This window comes from Rattus norvegicus, chromosome 8 (assembly GCF_036323735.1).
Source record: "Rattus norvegicus strain BN/NHsdMcwi chromosome 8, GRCr8, whole genome shotgun sequence".
In the NCBI taxonomy this organism is placed as follows: domain Eukaryota; kingdom Metazoa; phylum Chordata; class Mammalia; order Rodentia; family Muridae; genus Rattus; species Rattus norvegicus.
In genome coordinates this window covers 108,890,653-108,914,037 of record NC_086026.1, presented here as the reverse complement: position 1 = coordinate 108,914,037, position 23,385 = coordinate 108,890,653, and the positions used below count along the sequence as shown (strand labels likewise).

Here is a 23,385-nt window from a genome sequence, read left to right as displayed (position 1 = left end):
GCATGCATGTGCACATGCACACGTGTGAGCACATGGGCGCACGGGTGCGCGCACACACACACACACACCCCAATAATAAATGTTTTTTTTTTTAAGGTAGCAAGCTAGGGATCTATGCAGTAGATTTATTGTTGAAGAGACCCAGTGTCTTCTAAGGTGACACCATGCCTCAGCAGAATACAGTGACGAGAGAGTAGGTATGTTCTACTGACTGTTTAATAAGACAGGGAAGTATGGACAGTTATTTTTGTTGTCCACAAAATAGGGCTAAACCAAGAACATATTGGTGCTCCTCTGCAGGTCCTTCTGTGCAGACAGCAGCACACCGATGGCTCCTCTAGTGACCTTGTGACAGAAGACAATACAGCGTCCCATTCTTCAGATACACTTAGAGATGCAAAGCTGCCTCCACAGGGCCGGCCATAGTTTGAGCCTCAGCGCCTGGGGAGGAGGTAACGGGAGGAGGTAACATTGTTCTATGACACTCCTTAAACAGCCAGGCCTCCTGCCACCACCACCCCTCCCCGAAAAACCAACCAACCAACCGAGGACACTGCTGGAATTTGTTGGCCAGTGAGCTAGCCATGGGGTTCCTAGTGGATGCGTCAGGGATGATTACAGGGTTGTAAGAAGGAACATTTCTGGTAGGTCAGTTACAGGTATAACCTCTAAGTCCTGTCTCTTTTCATCCTCACAACTGTGAGGAAGACGGCGGTTGGAATGATTAGTTTGGGGTTTTAATGGTCATGCCAGTGTCTCCATTTTACACATGAAAGAAATGGTCCCAGCAAAGGTAAGTAAATTTCCAGAGGCTCTGTAGCTTATGATCCCTGGAGCCAGGATCTGTCCCAGAGCCCAGATCGGGATGCGGGCTTGCAGGGGACAAGGGTGGGGGGGTGTGTGTGTGAGTAAGTGAAGGTGCACGATCCTCCCAGTGAGGTTGCTTCACAGAAGCCACCTGTGATCTGGGCTCAGTCCCTTCTAGAACCTTCCCCATCACTATCAGCTGAGGCCAAAATATCAGATCCTAGCTCTTCAGCACTCCCCAGGAGCCCTAGTCAGCTGTTTCCAGGCAGTTCACTTCCATCTACCCCAGGCTGGCCCAGACTTACACCTTTGTGCCTCCAGTTATGCCCTGGAATGGACAACAATGTGTCATGGGCTCTGAAGGAAGCTGGCCTGGCAGGGCTGTCCACCACAGTGGGAGAACCAAAGGACACGTGCTTGGCTATGTGGACCTGGGTCTCTGGTCCCCCACAGAGCTATACTCCCCAGGGCTTCCTGACCCGCTGAACTGGTGCTCTCAGGGTATTCCTCAACCCCCACCCTACCCATCCTAACATGCTGAGCTTTAGATCTTGATATCCTAAGCACAGCAGCAAAACATTTAGGCAAATATATAGGTTAAAATCCAAACCGTGCTCTCGCTCTCTCTCTCTCTCTCTCTCTCTCTCTCTCTCTCTCTCTCTCTCTCTCTGTGTGTGTGTGTGTGTGTGTGTGTGTGTGTGTGTGTGTGTGTGTGTGTGTGTGTATGTGTGTTTGAGACAAGATTTCTCTGTGTAGCCCTGGCCATCCTAAAACCCACTCCATAGACCAGGCTGGCCTTGAACTTAGAGATCCACATACGTCTGCATCCCAACTGCTGCAATTAAAGGTATGCGTGCTGCTGCCACTACCACCAGACTTCCCTCCTCTTAAGAAACTAATGTTCTCACCCTTGGGCTTTTCCCAGACTCTTCATTTCCTGCCCCCTTTCACTCACTGCAGCCTCGGGGCTAGCCAGACCCAGTTCTGACTACAGAATCAATGTTCTGTGCACCTTGGACTCCGTGATTTCTCACCCATATCTGGAGAAGGTGATGGCCTGGCCCATCTTGCCCAAGCACTGCCAATGTTTCCCATGGAGGAAGAGATAGAGATAACCTTCATAGCCCATTCTAATATGGACTGAGGGGCAGTCTGGTTTCTTAGCAAGCCTGCCAGGGAAGTGGGGAGGGCACAGGAACAAGAGAGGGACACTTGACTTCGAAATACACCTCAGAAAGTTAGGAAAGTTTTGCTTTTAAAGGTGTTCGGCAACCTTAGCCATTAAAGAAATGCAGATTAAAACCACTTTAAGATTTTATCTCACACGAACAAAATGGCTTTCGAGAATACTAAAAACAAATGGTGGAGCAGATGTGGGGACGGGGGACCTTTGAATACCATGGATGGGAACGTAAACTACTAAAGCAGGTCTGGAAATCCGTCTGGAGGGTTCTCGAAAAAAAGTATACCGCTCTTGGGCACATACCCAAGGGATTCTAGGCCCTGTGACAGGGATAATAGCCTGTGCTCGTTACTGCCCTTTTCACAGTGGCTAAGGAATGCTGACGAATAATTAAGGTTTGTACAGACACAGTGGGCTATTTATTGCTTAGCTCTAAAGGAAACAAAGTTGCAAGGAAATGGGTGGGGTTGGAGAAAATTATTTCATGTAAGGTAATCCAGGCCCAAATGCCATGTGCTCTCGTAAGAGGACCAGTGTCCCCTGTTCAGTGTGGTTTGTAGCATGTGGCCTGTGCAAGCAAGGAAGCAAGGTGATGTGAGGTAAGGATTACCTTAAGGCAAGGCATATAGAAGAACATAATTAAAAAGATGGGGGCAGCATGGGCGGAAAAGGTTTAGGCAGGGAAGGAGGCCTTGAGACTGGGTAGATGAGGATGTGGGATGGGCTGAGGATTAACATCAAGTGCCAAGAAGCCATTAAAGAGCGAGGTGAGCCCAAGTCAGCAGCAGCAGCAGCTTGACGGCTGATAGAATGACCAATCTGCAGGGATTCAAGCCTGTCTCTAAGAGGGCAGGACCAGTGCCTGGTGGCCTAGCCAACAACCCAGGTCTGGGGAGGAGTAGGCCTTTGTGGGGAATGTATTTCTCATGGTTAACTAAACTGAATTATTAGCAACTGCCTTCTGAGTCCCAATGCAGAGACCAATAGATAAAGGGTGTCACTACTCAGCCTTAATCAGAAACCTTTCCTGACAGCGATAAAGACTTGTAGATGCCTAGGATGTGGAACATGAGTGACAGGAGTGGGCTGAGCCCTAAGTAAGTCATGTGCCACCCCTCTAAGGCTCCGGGAATGCTGAGAGGGCCGGGAGGCACCGTACCCTAGACTCATAAAACTGCTGTAATCATTAACTCCCATCAGCTACTGTTACCTGCACTGGGCCCACACAAGGTCAACTTCACTGTCTTTAGCGTGGTGTACTCTCTCAGTCCTCCAGGCATTCGCTAACAGCTTCAAACCCATGATCGCACAGATGGCCATGGCTAGTCTTGGTGGATCGCAAAACAAAATGAACAGATATGAATACTGGAGAGAGATTTGTTGGGGAGGGAGGGGGTGAGAGTGATCAGTGTGCAAAGAACACATGCAAAAGCAGAAAATAAACTTTTAATTTGTTTAAAGTCATGTGATTTTTCCCCCCATGGTTTGCAAAAAAGCAAAGTGTCTGACTAGTGGAACTAGGTCTCCACAATGAGCAGAAAGAAAAAAGAAATCCCAATGTGATATTTAAAAGCAGCTCTTCTGCTCCATGAATGCACAAAATGGCTTAATGCTGTCACCAGTTACATGGTGACCTGTGTTTCAGAACAGGACTTTATTGGCTAATCAGGAAACAAGTGTCAGTTTCACACACAATCATAAGTGGCTTTCATCTCAGATTTAATAAAGAAATCTGCCTGATCAGCTTACCCTGTGGGGCCTCCATGTCTTTATCTGAACTGGAAGCTGGGGAAGGGCAGGGCCAGCTCTCTGTTGGCATCCTGTCTCGGCTTCCATGCACAGCGTTAAAAGGCATTTCTGAGCCGGGAGACTGGAAGGGTCAGTAGGATGTAAAAGAAACAATTGTTTCACTTGAAGAGAAATGCTTTGCTCTCTGGTAGCAAGACCACCAGCTACCAATAAGCAAGACTGCTTTGCTCTTGGTAGAGAACTGGAGGACACCACCATGCCAGCATCTGCTGCCCAGGGGTGTTAGCCATAGGGTCTGGCTACATTTCACTTCTGCCCAGACTACAGTTCTCACCGTGCTGGGTCACTGCCGGGCTCGAGCACCTTGCATCTCATCTTGCAGCTCTGTGACTGACCTGGATAAGAGCTGTAACCCTGGTGTGCTAGGTAGGACCTATGTGCTGAGCGCCGTTCTAAATGCTTCTGTGCTGCCTGAGGGTGGATAGTCCCACTTTCCAGCCTGGGGAAGTGAACTGAACTGAACTGAACTGAACGGAAGCCAAGGAGGGACTTGACCCATTAGGTGGTGACCTAAGGTCTGAGCCCTTCGTCCCTTTGCTCAGTCCTGTTGCCTCAATTAGAGGCTCTTGTCCCTTAAGACTACAAAGTACAGCTATAGGGCTTTATGGTTGGTTGGTTGGTTTTCTGTGTGGTTTTTTGCTAAGTTATTTCCTGTTGTCTGACCATGGATGGCTCTGTCACCTTCAAAAGCCAGGACCCATGGATTTGGTACAGTTGACTCCAGGCTAGCTGCAGAGCAGGCTGAGCGGGTCTAGATAGGTGTGCTGAACAGGAAGCTGACTCCAGACAACTGTGGCTCTGGGAGTCGAGTCCACACGACAGGCAATACTGCTGCCTTTGACTGGGAAGGCTAGACTGGGTCCCTGAGATCTGTGACTGAGCCAACCTCGGCAGCAGCCTTTAGAAAGCATGGGGGCAGGGGATCACACATTGGGGAGTCTGAGAAACTCAGAGTAGGAAGATGTCAAAAACTTCCCAGATATATAGAAAGGCCACCTCCTGGCCACCAGAGAGCTGACAGCATCACCTACAATTCTGAACCAAACACTAAATGAAGCTTGCGATGGCTGAAAGGATCACAGGTGAAAGTTGTCACCTTTCGGGTTGTTCCCTCCTGGCCACATCAGGGTCACAAGGTCCCAGGAAGTTTTGCCAAGCAGTGACTACGTCCTCGGTGCCCTCGGTCTTGGTGAGGATCAGGTGGTGGCTGGGTCCACTACACATATGGTGTACTAGCTTCTCAAATGCCTCCTAGACACGGGTGAGGAAATGGTGACCTTGGGTGGGAGCTACGGAGACCTGAAACAGACCTGCACACCCAGACTACCCACGGACTGGAAGGGACAGTCAGTAAGCAGCCTTGTGAGCTCGTGGACACTCAGCCATGATCCGACCACCTCTGCCTGCTGTGGTGATGACCAGCCACACCCCAGGACCCCAGGAAGGTGAGCCATGGTGGAACATGAGTTAAGTTGGGTAGTGGCATGCTAAAAGAATGATATGTTTGGATATGTAATACGTGGGTGTTGGGTCTCCAAGGGCACAGTGTAGATGGCACTTCTCCTCCCCATACCCTGCAGCCCTTCTCCTTCAACACCAATGCTTCCAGTTTCCTTCGGGGAAGACCCCTCTTCAATTTGTTCATTTCACAACCGTGACGCTTAGCAACTGTCACACCTCTGACCTAGGAAGCGGGATGATGGCCTAAGAGCCATCGGCCATTCTCCCCAAATCGTAAGTAGGCAAATCATAATCATAAGCAAGCAGAAAAAGCAAGTGGACCTTAAGTGGTAGGTAGCGACAACTTGAATGGTTTGCCTAAGGCTTTGGCTTCTGTGGGCCCTAGAATTTTCTTGGTTCCTCTTCTCTCCAAGCACTCTCATTAACCCTTTTCATTCCCTGTCATCAGTTCTGGGAGTTGTGAAGCATCCTTCGAATAGACATCTTTATTCCATTGCTGGCTGTTAACACAGTTTCCTTGCAGCCTCGGTACTTGTGAGCTACAGGCCCTGATCATATTCGGAGTGCAAATTCATTACCCACCCACCTGCATGTTCTTGTTATTCCCCTGAGCTTCTATCAACCTAACACCAGAGCATTGGAGGAGGAGAGAAGAGAGAATGAGATGGACCAACAGAAGCAGATCAGCTGACCTCTCTGGCTCTGTGCGAATAGAACACTTGCATTTCTGCCTCTGTCAGGGTTCTCTCCTCGTTTGTTAGTATGTCAAATCCTGCTTCCTGGATCTGCAGAATATATATAATATGCATTATACGTACATACATACATACACACACACACATACTTATACATATAAGTGTGTATTCTGCAGATGTGCCTCAGGCCACATTTGCAGTGATCTTAGTGGAAAGCTAAAAGTAAAAGCAACACAGGCCCTTAGCACCTTCAGCATCCACCCCAGTCTAGCATTGTCCTAACCTTGAACAGAGTCTGAGTTAGAACTCATCAGTGCAACACAGCTCCTGCTGCCCCCATCCCTGTGGATCTACCGCAGGAGACCCAAGAATAGTCAGGCAAGGTATGTCATGTGCCTCCCACCTTCATGATGATTTCATCAGCCCTCCCGTGGGCCACTGCATCGGGCTTAATGAGGCCTAATGTACAGGCCTTTCCTGATGATGCTGAAATTAACTAGGGGAGTGCTGTCAAGTGGTTTTGGGAAGCCATTGGCAGGGACAGTGTTGTTTCTATGCTGGCCCCACTGCAGCCATCCACTGCACTGTATAGGCTTGGGCTCCAGGTCTTCATAGACACAGACTCTAGGGAATGGCACCAACCTGGCACCAGGAACCCCAGTCTGACTTGGGCGGGCAGAGCCTAACTCTCTGAACTCTGGTCTGGGGACACACAGCAGTGGACACTTCCGAAAGACTGTTCAGAAGCACACTTGGAATGACTGAATGAGCTGCCTGGAGATGGGTGAACAAGTGACACAGGAGCAGAGGTGACAGGCCCGGCCGCCCTCAGGCCCTCCTATCCCCCTCTCATGGTTCTCGGCTTCACTGCTGTCTGTCTTTCTTTCTTCTTGTTCTCCTGACTCCTTTGCTTCCTCAAGATAAATTTGTTTTATGTGTATGGAAATTTTTCCTACCTGTATGCCTGTGCATCATGGGCATACAGTACCCATGGAGGCCCAAGAAAGATTTAGATCCCCTGTGACACAAATTACACAGTTGTGGACTGCCATCTGAGTGCCGGGGGAGAAGCAGAGTCCTCTGGAAGAGCAGCCAGTGCTCCTGACCACTGAGCCACTTTACAGCCCCCTCCCATTTTTGCCGTTCTTGCATGCAGTAAAAATAGTTGCCCCGAGCTCTGCATCTGAACTTTGTGCTTCTCAACTCTAGCACAAACGACTAAATTACAGCTTCAAATCCCTCTACCCCACTTCAGGTTTCCTGAGAGAAGGCCAGACAGAACAGCTTGAACCTTTTTACCTTGTTTCAGTTTTAGCTTCAATTCTGACAGTGCTTGGGGTCAGCCTCAATGACCAGAGGCCACATAGGTCCAAGCTATGACAATTCTGTAGGGAACCATTTGTGTAGTCCAGGAGCCCATCTCTGTTCGGCTCCTATTGACATGAACTTCTCCTTGGTAACTTACCTGCGTCCTCTATAGAGTCGACATTTCCCACCGTCTATTTTCTGCTTCTCAATCTTTATATCTGCTGTGCCACAAGGAAATAAAACCATCTGTGTCTAAGGAAGGTTTCTACTGGGAATAGCTGTAAAGCCTGCACTAAGTAGGTATATGCTATCCACTGAATAAATGTTGCCTAAGGACCCTTGATCCCCAGCCTGTGGCCTGTTGGGAGGTGGCTGAACCCTTGAAAGGTGGGGCCTACTGACAGGCAGGTTGTGGCACTCTTGCTCCTTTGCTTCCTGGCTGTGAGGTACCTGCTATATGCTATGCTCCTGCCTAGACCTGCTTTACCACACACAGGCTTGAAAGCGTCTCTACCAACTGATTTTGGCAGAAGCCCTCAGAACTCTGAGCAAAGGAAACATCTTGCCTATATATGATGATTATCCCAAGTATGGCGACAGAAAGCTGACGTACACAGTGTACGTCACCCTAAGCAACAGCCTGTTCCTTTTTCTATGGTTACCATTTCTGATAGGCTGGGGACACTTGATGTTAAGGCACTCCTATGACTGATTCTGTGTTGAAGTGGTGGGCTCATGAGAACACCCAAAGGGCAGAGGGGGAAAAGACGAGGAGCTCTTGCGGGCCTCATCCTCCAGCTTCAGTTCAAAGGGGGGAAACCCAGGAAAAGAGGCCAGAGAAAGAGAATGATGTTATCTCAGAAGCCAGACAAGGGGGACTTGAGTTGTAGCTCAGAGGTTGAGACACTGGCACAGGCTTGCACACACACACACACACACACACACACACACACACACACACACACACACGCACACGTACAAAGGGGTAAGGCATTGAGAAGGGAGGCACATGGGCACAATGAATATCAACCTTTTCTGATTCAAGAGACTGTGGTCGGGGCTGGAGAGATGGCTCAGTGGTTAAGAGCACTGACTGCTCTTCCAGAGGTCCTGAGTTCAATTCCCAGCAACCACATGGTGGCTCACAACCGTCTATGATGGGATGTGATGACCTCTTCTGGTATGTCTGATGGAACAACAGTGTACTCACATACATAAAATAAATAAGTCTTTAAAAACAAGCAAACAGGGTTGGGGATTTAGCTCAGTGGTAGAGTGCTTGCCTAGCAAGCGCAAGGCCCTGGATTCGGGCCCCAGCTCCGAAAAAAAAAAAAAAACAAAAAAAAAACCAAGCAAACAAACAAAAAAAGGAGTCTGTGACCTTTGGCAGCAGGGAGTGCCCTTAGAGGAGCAATGAGTTTAGGACCAGGCCACAGCAGGTCAGCAGGAGTGGAGAGGAGGGGTGGCACCAAGATGTGGACCAAGTTCATGCATCTTAACTAAGAGGGAGAAGAAGCTGAGGGAGAGAAAGGGTAGTGTACTGGATCAAAGAGACTTGACTGAGGAGGATAGAACAGAGGAGAGAAGAGGTGATAGTGTGGAAAGGCTATTTCCTGTGAGAGTCAAATCCCAGATCGTCTCCGTGGTTTCCTGGCTTTCCTAAGCCATTCTGTCCAGGTTCTGATCCTAAAGGTCCTTACTGTGCACCCATGAGAAACAGCCGTGTATCTCAAGCTTCCCTCCTCCGGCTGTAGGCAGTCCCGGATCCCTGGCATCTTGACTGTTAATGCAAGACATCTTCCCAGCAGCAACCTGTCTAACTCCCTGGTCCTCAGATGTAGCCTGGCCACTCTTCTCAGAGTAAGGCTCAGGAAGGGACACAGCACAGTGCTTATGAGACTTATGGCTGACAGCAGCTAAGAGGATGAGGGAGAGAGGGGGTTGGCCTGGGAACAGAGGAAGTGAGGCTATGGAAGGGAGGGCTTCTGGTGTTTTAGAAGGAGATAGATAGGGAAACTTGAACTCTCCAGCTCAGAATTCATGACTCCTCTTCTCCATTACTACTGAAGTTTCTAGAAGGATCATTTCCTGATGTCCAGTGATTTCCACCAAGGTCTTATTTGAGTATCATCAGACAGCTGTCAAATGTACCCATGATGCCACCAATGGACAAAGGGAGATCTGATACCATTTGTTTGGAGCCCAGTGATTGGAGACAAAAATGCTCTTGGCTGGTTTCCCAGAACTGAGATGGCCCAATAGCCTGGTGACTCGCTTGTTTAAAATGCACATCAAGTCGGAATCCACCTTGCTCATCAGGTCTGTACTCACCTATGTCCCCATCTTTGCCACCATCCTTTTTGCGGGGAGGCCACTTGGCTGCACCCAAATGATTCTCATCAGTAACCTAGGACAAGTCAGTCGTGGACAGAAAGGACTCAGCCAACTCGAGTTACTGTGAAGACTTTCAACACCTTCAGAAGACAGCATCAAAACATGGAGGTTCAAAACACGGGGCACGACAGGCCTCTGATGAGGACAGGTCATCAGAGCTTGGGCAACGAGGGCCTTTTTAGTAGTGTGTGTGTGTGTGTGTGTGTGTGTGTGTGTGTGTGTGTGTGTGTGTGTGTTGGGGTTGGGGGGAGAGATCCTTGCTCGTCTTGCCCTTTAAAGTCTGCCTCTTAACCAAATGCAGGTAGAGACTAAGGAACGATATAGAGTGGACAGTTGGTGTGATGATTTGTATGTGCTCGGCCCAGGGAGTGGCGCTATTAGTAGGCGTAGCCCTGTTGGAGTAGGTGTGTCACCATGGACGTGGGCTTTGAGACCCTCATCCTAGCTGCCTAGAAGCCAGTCTGCTAGCAGCCCTCAGATGAAGATGTAGAACTCTCAGTTCCTCCTGCACCATGCCTACCTGGATGCTGCCATATCCGTGCCTTGATGATTATGGATTGAATCTCTGAACCTGTAAACCAGCCCCAATTAAATGTTGTCCTTATAAGAGTTGCCTTGGTCATGGTGTCTGCTCACAGCAGTAGAACCCTAACTGAGACAGGGGCTTTCAAATACAAGGGACGAGTCACCCAGTGCAGAGAAATCAAGGGACTTCCAGATCATTTTCCATGGCAGTGTGAGCCTGTTTTTCCTTCTTAGGGAAATATGGCCAGTATCTATAGAAATGTGGAAGTATGGCCTGATGCTGTATGTTCTAGAAAATGGGCTATGCTCTTTGGAACTTATTATGAGAGCTTGGACAGTGAACTCCCAAAGGTGGGGTGCTGGACTCTCGGCAGACACACAAAGTGTGTCGGGAAATACCTCTTACACGTATGATGTATGGATTTTTAAAACACTGCCAGTGAGCTGTGAAGTTGGCGCAGTCTGTATTACTATGGACATAGTTTCTCAAAGCCACAGGTTATGCTGATCCTGTCTGCCATGGTAATTAAAGAGCTAAATTTCTACATTAAATAAATGGCCTAAAAACCTTTAGGAATCTGAGTGAGTGAGCGAGCGAGCGAGCGTGTGTGCGTGCGTGCATGTCTGTGCATGTGTGTCAGTCACTGGAAGTGACTTTAATATGAGGCTGGGGGAGGACCCTCCTATAATTTGCTGTATTTTAGGTTTCCTCCAAAAGCCCATGTCTTTTTTTTATCAGATATTTATTTTTATAAATACTTTTTTCTTTTTTACACCTCGACCACAGTTGCCCCTCTCTCCTCTCCCCTAGCTTCCCCTCTGCCCCATGCCTCATCCACGCCTCTGTTTTTCTTCAGAAAAGAGCAGGCCTCCCTTGGATAGCACCCAAACATGGCATAGCAAGTTACAGTCAGACTAGGCACCTCCTCTTTCTCTTCTTATTGAGGTTAGACCAGTCAACCCAATAAGAGGAAAGGGTCCCTAAAGCAGACAAGGGAGTCAGAGACAGCCCCTGCTCCCACTCTTAGGAATCCCATGAGAAGACCAAGACAGTGCCATGCAGGCTTCCTGGCTGGTGGTTCAGTCTCTGTGGACCCCGTGAGCCCAGGTGGGTTGATTCTGTGCGCTCATTTTCTTGTGGTATTTTTGACCCCTCTGAAAGCCCATGTCTTAAACTCAGTCTGGCAAGGTGGTAGAACCTAAAGAGACGGGGCTGTAAAGGTCACCAGTGGAGTAAACTTGAAGGTGATTAGAAGAGAAGGTTACTTTTTCCAGCCCCTCTGGGACCAACAGCCTTCTCCACATGCTATTTCAACAAGAGCTCAAAATCAGCAGACACAACTGGCCATAGACTGAAGCCTAAGGTTGGAGCCAGAGTGAACCTTTTCGTCTTAAAATCAACGGCCTCAAGTATTTTGTGATGGGACCAAAAGTCTGACGATGTCACTACTCAGTTCTGTCAATTCCTCTCCCTCCCTGAAGTCCTTACTGAGAGTTTAGTTGTGACTGAAAGGAAAATGGATGCAAGATGTTCCAGGGACTTCGGAGAGGAAAGAGGCTCACTCCTGAGAGACTTCTAATGTGCATCCTCCCAAGGCCCAGGTCCACGTGGGGAGGGGCCCGTGTGAGCACTCTTGTGAGCCTGCCTGTGACCTGGTGGACAGGTGACCTCCACTTACCACATTCCATTCCCGGCCTTCAGCCAGAGCCTTCTTTTCGACCTCCAGCTTCTGTAAGATGGTCTTCTGAAGCAGAATGGGGTTGGCTCCCTTCACCACGGCCACCAGTTCTCCTCTCTGGAATGTGACAGGTCACGTGAAACCCTCCTCACAGCTAGTCATTGTTTCAGGAGGCCGTGCCTAAGGTGCATCAACCCCTAGGCCCACATCCTCTGCCCTCACCCCTGCTACTAGTTGTAGAGGGCCGCAATAACATTCGCCACCACTAGATGGCACTGGCTTCCACTGCGCCCCACGTGGAAGGCCAAGCTAGACAAGATGGCGCTGGCCTCCGCCGCGCCAGCCGACTTCCTTTCAGGAAGTTAACTGTGTGCACATGTGCAAGAGTGCCTTCGTGCCAGGTCTTTGCCCACTCCGGGGCGTGCCTAATGAGATCATGGGTAAGCGACCAATCAGGTGTGGATGCGCCACGCTAGGGTGTATATAAGCCACGCCATGCCGGCGCGTGGCGTCTCTCCTTAAGATTCAATAAACGTTTAGCTGTAGCAAGGATTCGTATGTCCCCGCGTGTTTTCTTGCTGGCGAGGTCACGCGGGACAACTAGTTCCTGGGGCCCATCCCACCGTGAGACCCTCAATTTGGCTCTTTGTTCTTCAAACAATTTCTCTCTGTTCTCCACCTTCTCCCTGACATCCCTCTTGTCAAAGCTTTCTTCAGGGCAGCCAGCAGTTAGTTAAGGGAGGAACAATACACAGAAGATTGGGTGGCTAAATGTGACTTATATGTGACAAATTAACAAATATTTGTTGAGCTCTTGCTATACCAAGCACTTAGGGTGAGACAGAGAGTACACGCGCTAACCTGAGAAAGACATGTTATCGTCTCAGTGAATGTGCAGTGGTGTGGCCACTCCAAACAATGACGGCTGTGACCAAAGCTTATCAGAATAAACATGGAAGAAGGGATTCACGGTGCAGGCTGCAGTAGTCAGGAAAGACATCTTCATGCTTCGTGTGGACCTGGGTTTTCTGCTCATTTTCTCTATGTACGTCACTGAGAAGTTCCTGTATGATGGCCCTGCTGGTTCTCTCCACCCCTCCGTGAACCGCCATGGGATGGCGATTGTGGCCTGAGTCCCCACAGATGACTGTGAGTTTTGTTTTAACCACCGTTGGCCTAAGCATTCAAATTACTTCGATAACAACCGTGTTCTGTGACAGCTCTGAAGGCCAGTGTGGCTGGATGGACGTGGTCATCTCCTTCCCACCCAACGTTCTTTCTCCCGCCAACCACAGCCATATAGCCACCGCAGGAGCTGGGTCTCCCTCCTGAAAGCTCAGGTGATATTTTAGCCCAAGGTTTTGCTGTGGGTCTGGCAAAGGTGGCTCAGCAGGTGGCGATGCCTCTCGCTGGGGATGAAGATCTGAGTTCAATCCCCAGGACCGACGTGGGAGGAGGAGAGAAGCAGCTGTCATCCGATCTGCACATGCGTGCTTACAGCAGGCAGTGCATGGAAGACAAATAGAACTCTACCAAATAATCGAGATGAGCTTCTAATATGTGACACTTGTGGTACTGAGGCGGACATGAACTAAATATCCCGGCTCTGGATGTCAGGGGTCCTGGAAGAGTGGGCCCCTGGTTTCTCTGACTGAGTAGGTAGGGCTGAGTCTGGATCAGCAAATCCACCAGTTGCCGCCTGGGTCTGGCAGGCAGCCTCAAGCTGGGAACCCAGGAGTGCACCCGCGGGCGCCAGGGAACTGAAACTGGAAATGAATGGCGCATTTGAAGATCCAAGTCACCTGTCACCACAGAACCCTTTGGTTCCCAGGACGCTGCCTTGCTTTTCTTTCACTCTGTGCTGTGGTTATCAAGGCAAACACACAGTTTCTCTCTATACAATGTATTCATTTCCCCTAAAAGTACAATGTATTCATTTCTCCTAAAAGTTGCCCTCAGCAGAGAAGAGAAATCTCAAAACCGTGCTCTGAGAGCAAAGAAAGCTACAATCTAGAGGGTCCGTCAGCCAAGTCACACATGTGCATTCTAGAACACGTGTGTCCTTTGCCATGCAGTGACCTAGGAGGGCTGACCAGCCACCAGTTGCTACCATAAAGCCGAGCCTTTCATCTCCTGTGGAACAGGGCCCTCAGGAGGAGTGAGTGAGCGCTCCTGTGCATGTCCACGCCTTAGGGAAGGAGTTCTTTGTGAATGTAGTGAATCGCTCTAGAGGGCGTGTCAGAGACATCATCACCCCTTAGAATGGCAGATGCCTCGTGGTGGCTCCTGAGACCCGATCTGTCTATCTGAACACCAGTGATTTCACAGTCAACAAACAGTTCCATGTCCACAAAGATACTTACTGCATAAAACAGAAAGGTCGGCTCGCACTTCCCTCGGTATTTTCCCAGAACATCAAGGCAGTCAGCCTCTGCCTGAAGAGAGCAAGTGGTCAGTGGGTACCCTATATGCAGCTAGTCCAGGGTCACAGCAGTGCCACACCCTCCCTCATGATGCACCTCTCAAATGAAGCCCGACTCACTGTCTTGTCAACACATTGGTGACAGCTGTGCCAGCGTCATCGCCTTGAAGAGAAGGAAATGAGATGCTCTGGCTCCCCACTCAGCTACTTGACTGGTCCAGGGAACCCCACCATCTGACATTCTCCTGGGGTTGTGCCTGGCAGTGCAGTGACAGGCCCGAGGGTCCTCAGACATCCCCTACATTGTCTCTGGCCCTTGGAGTCTGACCTCCTGAGAGATTAGCATAAACCCTGTTGGCTCCTGTTGTCGTTAGTGTCTGTGAACCTCATCCATCAGTGTGTGGGTTGTCCATGTCTTTTGCATCTCCATGGAATTCCCACTTCAGTACTTTTGGCAAACATTTGCTCAAAGACCCCTTTATGACATAGAAGATGGAAGTCTTGAAACACTAGGCTCTGGAAGTGACCTTTTGGCCAACAGTGCTCACTAACCAAGACAATATGCAGATGGGTCTGAGTGACATATTTGCATACAGTTTGGTGGTGAGGTTGATGCCTTTTACGTCTAGGGAAACTGTAGGACACATCTGAAAGGCAGCTTGTGCATCCTGGCCCTTGCTTCTTCCATGGTTAATTTGTTCACGCTGTTGGCGTGACTTTTTGCCGAGAAGGAATCTTACCGAAGCAAAATGGAGAAGGTCCAAGCCAACCTCGATCTTCATCTTCTGGAAGAGGCTAACCATAGCTTTGCAGGGTCCACACCAGCCCTGGTAGACATCCACAACTGCCAGAGGCAAGGAACGACAATGTTCACCAGACAACCACATCCATGCAGTCTGCGCTCATCCCTCCACCCCCCAACCCCTGCATTACATTGTAGAGGAGGTAGGTGTGTGTGTGTGTGTGTGTGTGTGTGTGTGTGTGTGTGTGTGTGCATGTACGCGTGTGTTCATTCCTCTAGCCTGTCCAGTCAGAGGTCAGAGGTCTTGGAAGAGCTTTTCACTCTTGAACTACTGAAAGGCCGCCTCACATTTGACATAGTGCTCAGGAAATATTAGCCACGGTCACATGACTGTCTATCAGGGCAGCTGGCACAAAGCAGAGTCTCCAAAAACAAAATTACATGCTACTGTCCCTTTCACCATTGGTTTAAAAAAAAAAGTAATGATTCATTTCATTCTGGAGCTGAATTTACCTTCCAAGACCAGACATATAGGTACAACTGTTAACCCTTGGCATCAAAGGGCTTCATAATCCCTCTGACTCAAGAGTATGCTCTCTCTCTCTCTCTCTCTCTCTCTCTCTCTCTCTCTCTCTCACACACACACACACACACACACACACACACACACACACACACACACACACTCTGGATCAACGGGACCATCATTTCATTATTTGGTGTCTACTTGGCTCCAGGTTGAGTCTGCTACAGATGCCACATGGGAAAAGTTAACGCTGTTGTATTAGAGTCTGGGTGACAGACAGGTATGGCAGGAAATATGGTGGGGACCTTGACAGAGCCTTAGGGGGTCTCCCCTGAAGAGAGAAGTGGGGGTCAAAAGAGAGTCCACATGGATAGGCTACTTTTGAGGTGAGCCTTGGAAGGAGAACGGTGATCGCCCGTAGAGTAGAAGAACGTAAGAGAGAAAAAAAAAAAAAAGAAGAAGAACGTAAGAAGTGGAGGGGAAGGAAACCCAGGACACACTCTGGAAAGCCATCTCAGTTCAGGACACATCTCAGGAAATGGTAACAGAAGGGGCTGGAAAGAGGTGGGATTGTGAAGAGAGGGAGCGCTCTTGATTGCTGACGAGTCATGGAGGTTTGTCCATAGAGGAGGATGACAGGAGGCAGAGCTGCCTGGAGAAGAGGAAGGAACCATGGGTAGGGTAGGAAGGAGAGCATGGTCCCTTGCAAGATGCCAGCCTCCTGGTATGCACACCGTCCTGTCAGCCCAAATAAGCACAATAGAGTTTGGCGCTGACTCCTAAGTTAACAAAGGCTGACTCGCAGCAGGGGTCTCTCAGCGCCTAAGTCCGGGGCGAGCAAGTTAGCATGATGTGAGAAGCCTCACATAGAAACCAATGGCCAGAAATTTCGTCTTTGGCTGTGAGGACGTAAACCCTGTTGCCAACAACTGAGTGAGCTCGATCCGCCAACGACCACATAAAAAGAGCTTAGAAGCAAGTTTCCCCAAGTCACGGTGGCCACAGACTTGCCGTGAACCTTGAACTCTGGTCAGTCTGCTTCCAGCTCCCAAACACTGGGGTTACAGGAGTATGCCACTGTAGCTGGCCAAGGCAGCGCTGGAGACTGAGACCCAGGCTTATGACAATACCACCCACCCATGTAGCCCCTTGCACCGTTGAATGGTTTCAAAAAGAACGGCTCAGGGGAATTACCAGTCAGTCCTTTGGAGGCGAGCATTTCCTCCCAACGCTCCTGGGTTTTGATGTTGACCTGTGGCCAGAGAGGATCAAAAGCAGAAGCAGTGTCAATGGGGGCAGAAATGGCAGCCCTCTCTCTCTCTCTCTCTCTCTCTCTCTCTCTCTCTCTCTCCCTCCCTCCCTCCCTCCCTCCCTTCCTCCCCATCTCCTTCTCTCTGCAGTATTCCCAAATGCAGTTCTAAATGTCTTCTGTTCACAATCTTATGTCTTTCTTTCCTCTTATATGGTGGGAAAGATAATTAACCCACCAATGACATAGGCCATTCTCAGACGTTAAAAAGTGTCATGTGTATGTGTGTGGGAATCATGGAGGTGGTTGGTTTCGTGTTCTTAGAAGCAGCAGCAGCACAGTACAGGCCCCTTGTAGTTACATTCAGTCAGTTTCAGAAATTATGGAGTTTTTCGTCATCCACTCACTCTTTTCTTATTTATAAAGAGTCCTGGTATATTAGATACGACATACAAGGAGAAATGAATATTACTATCCATCTCCACTCCTTTATTTTAAATATATAGATATAAAGGTACACACACACACACACACACACACACACACACACACACATATATATATATACATACATACCCACAAAACACATCTTTATTTTAAAATACTTTCAAAATCACACACACACAAAAATAACATGTACTTGAAAGTATGGTGTAGGGGCTGGAGAGATGGCTCAGCAGTTAAAAGCACTGGCTGCTCTTCCAGAGGTCCAGAGTTCAATTCCCAATAAACCAACATGGCGGCTCATGACCATCTGTAATGAAATCTGATGCCCTCTCTGACATACAGGCATACATAAATAAATCTTTAAAGTAAGTACCTATATAGACTATTTGCGGGTACTTCTTAGTTACCTGGACGTAAACTATCAATCTCACATCTCATCACCTCAGAGTGGGGGGCTGGGGAGATGGCTCAGTACAGTGCTCACTGTTCAAGTCTGAGGACCTAGGTTTGCATCCTTGGCGCCCATGTAAAAAGTGGAGAATGGTTGTGTGTGTCTGAGGGTAGAGACAGGAAGATCCAGGGAGCTCCTGGAGCTCATTGGCCAGTCCTCCTAGTCAAATGGGGAGGTCCAGGTTCAGTTGCAGGCCCTAATTCCTGAGGAAGAGAAGCAACTGAGAAGGACATCCTGACTTCAACCTCTGGCAGACACATGCACCATACAGGTGTGTGTGTGTGAATGTGCACACACGCATCCATGCATGCAAGCCCGTGCACACTACCCATGCACACTAGTGTTCCAATGTTTCTGGATAATTAATTATAATGCTTCTGTTGTATAATTATATGGGACTGCTCATCGTGTGTTTTTTGTTGTTGTTTCTTTTTTTACTTCCTCCTCCTCTTCCTCTTCCTCCTCCTCCCCCTCCTCCTCTTCCTCCTCCTCCTCTTCTTCTTCTTTTCTTTTTCTTCTTCTTCTTCTTTCTTCTTCTTCTTCTTCTTCTTCTTCTTCTTCTTCTTCTTCTTCTTCTTCTTCTTCTTCTTCTTCTTCTTCTTCTTCTTCTTCTTCTTCTTCTTCTTCTTCGACAGGGTTTCTCTGTATAACAGTCCTGGACATCCTGGAACTCACTCTGTAGACCAGGCTGGCTTTGAACTCACAGAAATCTGCCTGCCTCTGCCTCCCAAGAGCTGGGATTGTGCCACCCCCACCTGGCATTCACCACCTGTTTTATTTCCATCACAGGACTCTTTGGGGATTGTTTGGCAGTTCCCCTGGGGACTGACCCTCAGTCCGGCATGCTGTTTTCTGCTGCTTTGACTCTTGTGGTGTAGCCCTGGGTTGGTTTGGCATGTTAGAGAAGCTGCAGACATTTGCTCTCATTACAGCCAATCAGGTGATTCCAGCCGTCTACTAGAGACCACACTGTCTGAACCGCTTATGGAATTCAGCCAGGCTCCTCCACTAGACAATGACTTTCTTGTTCCTTCAATTTAACATGTTTTCATAGGGAGTGTTACAGATTCACACGAGATGCATTCCGTGGGCCCCTGCATTTGAACACATGCTTCCAAGCCAGTGATGTCACTTAGTAGGTTCTGGAGCCTTTACAGCACGGGACGACGTTGGCACATGTAACCCAGTCAGGATAGGCATTGAGGGTTATATGGCTCAGCACCCACTTCCGGACCTGTCTCAGTTTCCTGTTTGCCCGGATGTAACAAGCTAAGCTGCAAGCTCCCATCGCCAAAGATGAAGCCATTCACTGCTGCTTATTTCTGCTATCTGTCCCCCAACAGGGAACCCAAATAAACGTCTCTCGAGTAGCTTCTGTCTGGAATTTTGTCACAGCGAAGAGAAATATAACAGATATAGGACACTGGGTTGACATTATTCAATTGAAAAGATCGTGAAAATTACAACTTGCTCTTGTTTAAAGTTTTCTTTTAAGATTTATTTTTATCTTCTGTGTATGGGTGTTTGGCTTCTATGTCTGTGCATCACTTGTGTGCCTGGTGCTGAGTGTTGGATCCCCTGAAACTGGACTTACAGAAGGCTGTGAGCTACTATTTGGGTGGTGAAAAATGAACCTAGGTCCTCTGGAACCAGTGCTCTTAACTACCGAGCCATCTCTCCAGCCCCCTACAACTTCTTGATAAAAATGTGAAAGGTCAATGTTAGGATGTATTACCCACCAATTATGGCAGGAAACTATATAAGGTTTACAGATCCTCTATTGTAAGTCTCTATTTCCGAGAAAGCGCTCTCTCTCTCTCTCTCTCTCTCTCTCTCTCTCTCTCTCTCTCTCTCTCTGTGTGTGTGTGTGTGTGTCTGTCTGTCTGTCTGTGTCTGTCTCCTGTCTCTGTCTCTGTCTCTCTGTCTCTCTCTTTGTGTCTGTGTGTGTCTGTCTCTGTCTGCCTCCTGTCTCTGTCTCTCTGTCTCTTTGTGTGTGTGTGTGTGTGTTAGACATAAAAGATTAAAGCTTTTTTGAACCCTAAGAGAGAGAGTTGGACCAATATTCTCCTGTCCCCATAGCAATTGCCCTGAAGCAAGTGACAAGAACCGGAACCATCAGAAGAGCTCTGTCACTGCCCAGAGGCCTAGCTGATGTCATTGGCACCTCTCTACCTCCTGCTCCCCTTCATGGAGTGAACCACACCAGGCCTGGGGCCAGATGACTGCCCTACTCCTGGCTGTAGGGTGTATCGGCATGGAAAACACTTGAACTCCCCCCCCCCCCAAGACCTGTGTTGGGAGAGAATGAAAAGATTTCCTAGCATCTTTTGATACCTTGACGTCATATGAAAGAACCCGGAAGACAGAGAGAAGATGGGGTTCCTAGGCTGGAGCTCTTGGGCAAGGCATTCAAAGAATGACCTCCCCAGGGATATATGACATTAATGGATGAACTGAGAAGCACACGGGCTATTGGGAGACACATGGAGAGCACACGTGCAGGTGGCTTACAACTGTCCAGAGTCTCATCACCGTAACTCTGCCGTTTATATCTTACTCTCCCTACTTCTGCATGGAGCTCAGAGGTTGAGGAAATGGTTCCCAAAAGAATAATGGGGGAACCCCATCCTCAGAATCTAATGCAGAAGGTCCCCCACTCTGAAGTCCTAGTATGTCAAAACTTCAGGACCCTTTGGATAGCCACACAGTCTCACTTCACGGGTGAGCTACATAGAGGAACCCTGTCTTAAAACCAAGAGGTGGAGGAGGAGGAGGGGGAAGGAGGAGGAGGGAAGAGCTGGCTTGTCCTATGTGCACATGGAGTAAAGCACTCTACACAGCAAACACTCATCACACAACACATCTCAAGTCACAATGTTAGAACAGAACAGTGCAGGGAAACTGGTCACCACAGAGCACACAGATGTATGCCCAAATGTATATATCCTGTGCGTTTTCTGCAATTATTATCCAACAGAAAATAAGCTTGACTTATCTTCTCTCCGATTTGTGGTTTTATATTAATGTTCACTTGAGTCTTGCGGCTGCAAAGGCCCATTAAGAGCTTGTGCTTTGGTCGGGATTTATATAAAAAGTCACCATTACTGGGTGCTCCAGAGAATTTATTTCTACTTTATCATAGAAGGATAGGATACTTGAGCTCCGGGACACTGGCTCACACTGCTAGTAAGTGGAAAGTCATCTTGATTCCACACCCCACTCCCACACCACTCTCTCAAACAAGTGCCTGTAGCTAATGTCCCTTGAGGCTTACCTGCAGGGCAATTTCCTTCTTCCTGTTGCCCATCGCTCTGCAAAGAAATCAGACTATTACCTAGGGATTGAGCAAGGTAGCTGATCCACCTCTGGGCAAAGACGCAAGGCCAGAGAGGTCCAGAGTACTGATGGGAAATGAACAGAGACATAAACTGATTCTCTCGTGCTCCCCCCCCCCCAATCCTCCTTCCTCCCAGGAGCCAGGCGCGCTCTCTCTCTCTCTCTCTCTCTCTCTCTCTCTCTCTGGCAAGCGGAGGTGGGGGTGCTGCGAAACCCCTTCTCTTAAGAGCCTGTAGGCACCACTAGCAGATTGTCACATTAGAGTGTCCAATGAGGAATTTGAGCAGATAAAGAGGGTTCTGTAGTGCCTACAAGTCCCTGAGAACTACTACGAAACAATCTCTTTGAACGATATTACCCAATGGATACCAAATATCAGACCTGGAAGAAGCCAGAGAGCCTCTAACTTGGCAGCGTCTTTTGTTGTCTTGGTAACCAAGCACTCAGCCCTTCGCTCCATTGGTTACCTCTTATTGGTCGAAGGGAATGTCGGTCTGGAGGCACTAAGGTAAAGATCCCGCCCTTCCGTCCCGCCTCCTTCCTGCTTGCTTGCCAGAGTCGGTGTACAGCTTTCCATCCCTGAAATCCTTGAAGGAGTGACCTGCGGGAGATGGTGTCTCAGGAAAATGAGAGCTGGCTTTTAGGTCTGTAGTAATTGTGAATTCAGAATTAACTTTCAAAGTCAAGTCCACATACTCCCAAGAGGTACAGATAGTAATTATTAATCCAAGCATATCAGTAGTTTGATTTGATTAAAAGGCCATTAAAAGACAGGGGGTGTGTAGTTGAAGAGATTATTCAGAGGTTATGAGCACGTATGGGTCTCACAGAGGACCAGGGTTCGATTCCCAGTACTCACAAGGTGGATCACAACCCTAGTTCCAAGGGATCCTAAGCCTCTTCTGACTTCCTGGTTTTCTGGCACTATACATGGTGCACATACGTTTATCTAGGGGAAACATACACATAATATAGAACAAATAAAAGCGTTTGGGGGTTGGGGATTTAGCTCAGCGGTAGAGCGCTTGCCTAGCGAGCGCAAGGCCCTGGGTTTGGTCCCCAGCTCCGGAAAAAAAAAAAGGCGTACTGTTTGAATCAACTCTCCACCACCCCCATATCCATCACTCTGGGCTACCATGCATTTTATGCCGTTATTTAAGGAATTGGGGGGGGGGAGCTTTTTTATTTTTATATGCTGTATGAGTGTTTTGCTTGCAGTGTCTCTATCTAATGCCCAAGGAGGTCAGAAGAGGGCGCCAGATCGCCAGATCCTGTGGAACCCTAGCTACCTATCTATGGTTGTAAGCTGTCATGTGGGGTGATGAATTGATCCGTGGGTCCTCTGGAAGAGCAGCCAGCGCTCTTAACCACTGAACTATCTCTCCAGCTCTTGGAACTCGGTCTTTTTATATATGATAATATTAGTCAGTGAGATTGTTCTGTCCAAAACCAAATCTCCGGAAAACGTACCTTTTAATTAGACTTACGCTAAGGAATGCAGATATTATTTTGATTTGTTTTAATGCAAAAATATCAAACTTTGTGCCTAACGAAATGCTTTGGTCTGAAAGACGAACTTTCTCCTGCAAGTCATGCTCTTTGCCACAAGGTGGTGGTTTGCTCAAAAGAATCTCTGCTGAGGCCCAAATTAGCAGGTGTACCTTCATCAAGCCATCCAGAGCTGACGGATCTGTGGAACTAGAATGGAGCACCGGGCTAGGCGGTTCTTCTCCCACTGAGGCCAGGCAAGACAGCCGAGTTAGGGGAACGGATTCCACAGACAGCCAACAGCTTTAGGGATAGCCTCCCGTTCCTGTGTTTGGGGCCCATGTGAAGACCTAGCTGCACATCTGCTACATATGTGTGCATGTGGCGGGGGGGGGGGTGCGGGGGGCTGGTGGCGGGGGGGGGGCTGGTGGCGGGGGGGGGGGGGCTAGGTCCAGCCTGTGTATGCTCTTTAGTTGACTCTATTGGTCTTTGGGTGGAGTTCCTATCCCCTATGGGCCCCTCAATCCTTCCCCCAACTCTATAATGTGCCAGGGCGGGGATAGGGGGAGCGAGGGTGGAGTGGGGGGTGGGGAAGCTCCACTCTCTCAGAGATGAAGGGGAAAGGTACGGTGGGAGGAAGGGACAGGGTGGGGGGACAGGTTGAGGGGACAGAGATCTGAATGTAAAGTAAATTTTTTTTAAAAAATGAAAAAAAAGCCAGCAGTGTTGGCACCTGCCTGTAGTCCCAGCACTTGGGAGGCAGAGACAGGCAGACCTCTATGACTTCAAGGACAACCTGATCTACAGAGAGAGTCTCAGGACAGTCAGAGCTACACAAAGAAACCCCATCTCAAAAAAACCAA

At 48.7% G+C, this 23,385-nt stretch overlaps 1 protein-coding gene across 1 annotated transcript; it reads right to left on the bottom strand.

Moving 5' to 3' along the window:
* Window positions 1-409: 409 nt before the first annotated feature.
* Window positions 410-21,477, bottom strand: Nme9 (NME/NM23 family member 9). The gene is given in 11 exon segments (XM_063266445.1): window positions 410-441; window positions 3,201-3,765; window positions 3,767-3,812; window positions 3,815-3,860; window positions 4,880-5,050; window positions 5,953-6,045; window positions 6,359-6,441; window positions 14,927-15,127; window positions 16,746-16,803; window positions 20,973-21,009; window positions 21,416-21,477. Coding segments are annotated over 9 exon segments (798 nt in total). The 5' UTR covers window positions 21,006-21,009; window positions 21,416-21,477; the 3' UTR covers window positions 410-441; window positions 3,201-3,698.
* Window positions 21,478-23,385: the final 1,908 nt, after the last annotated feature.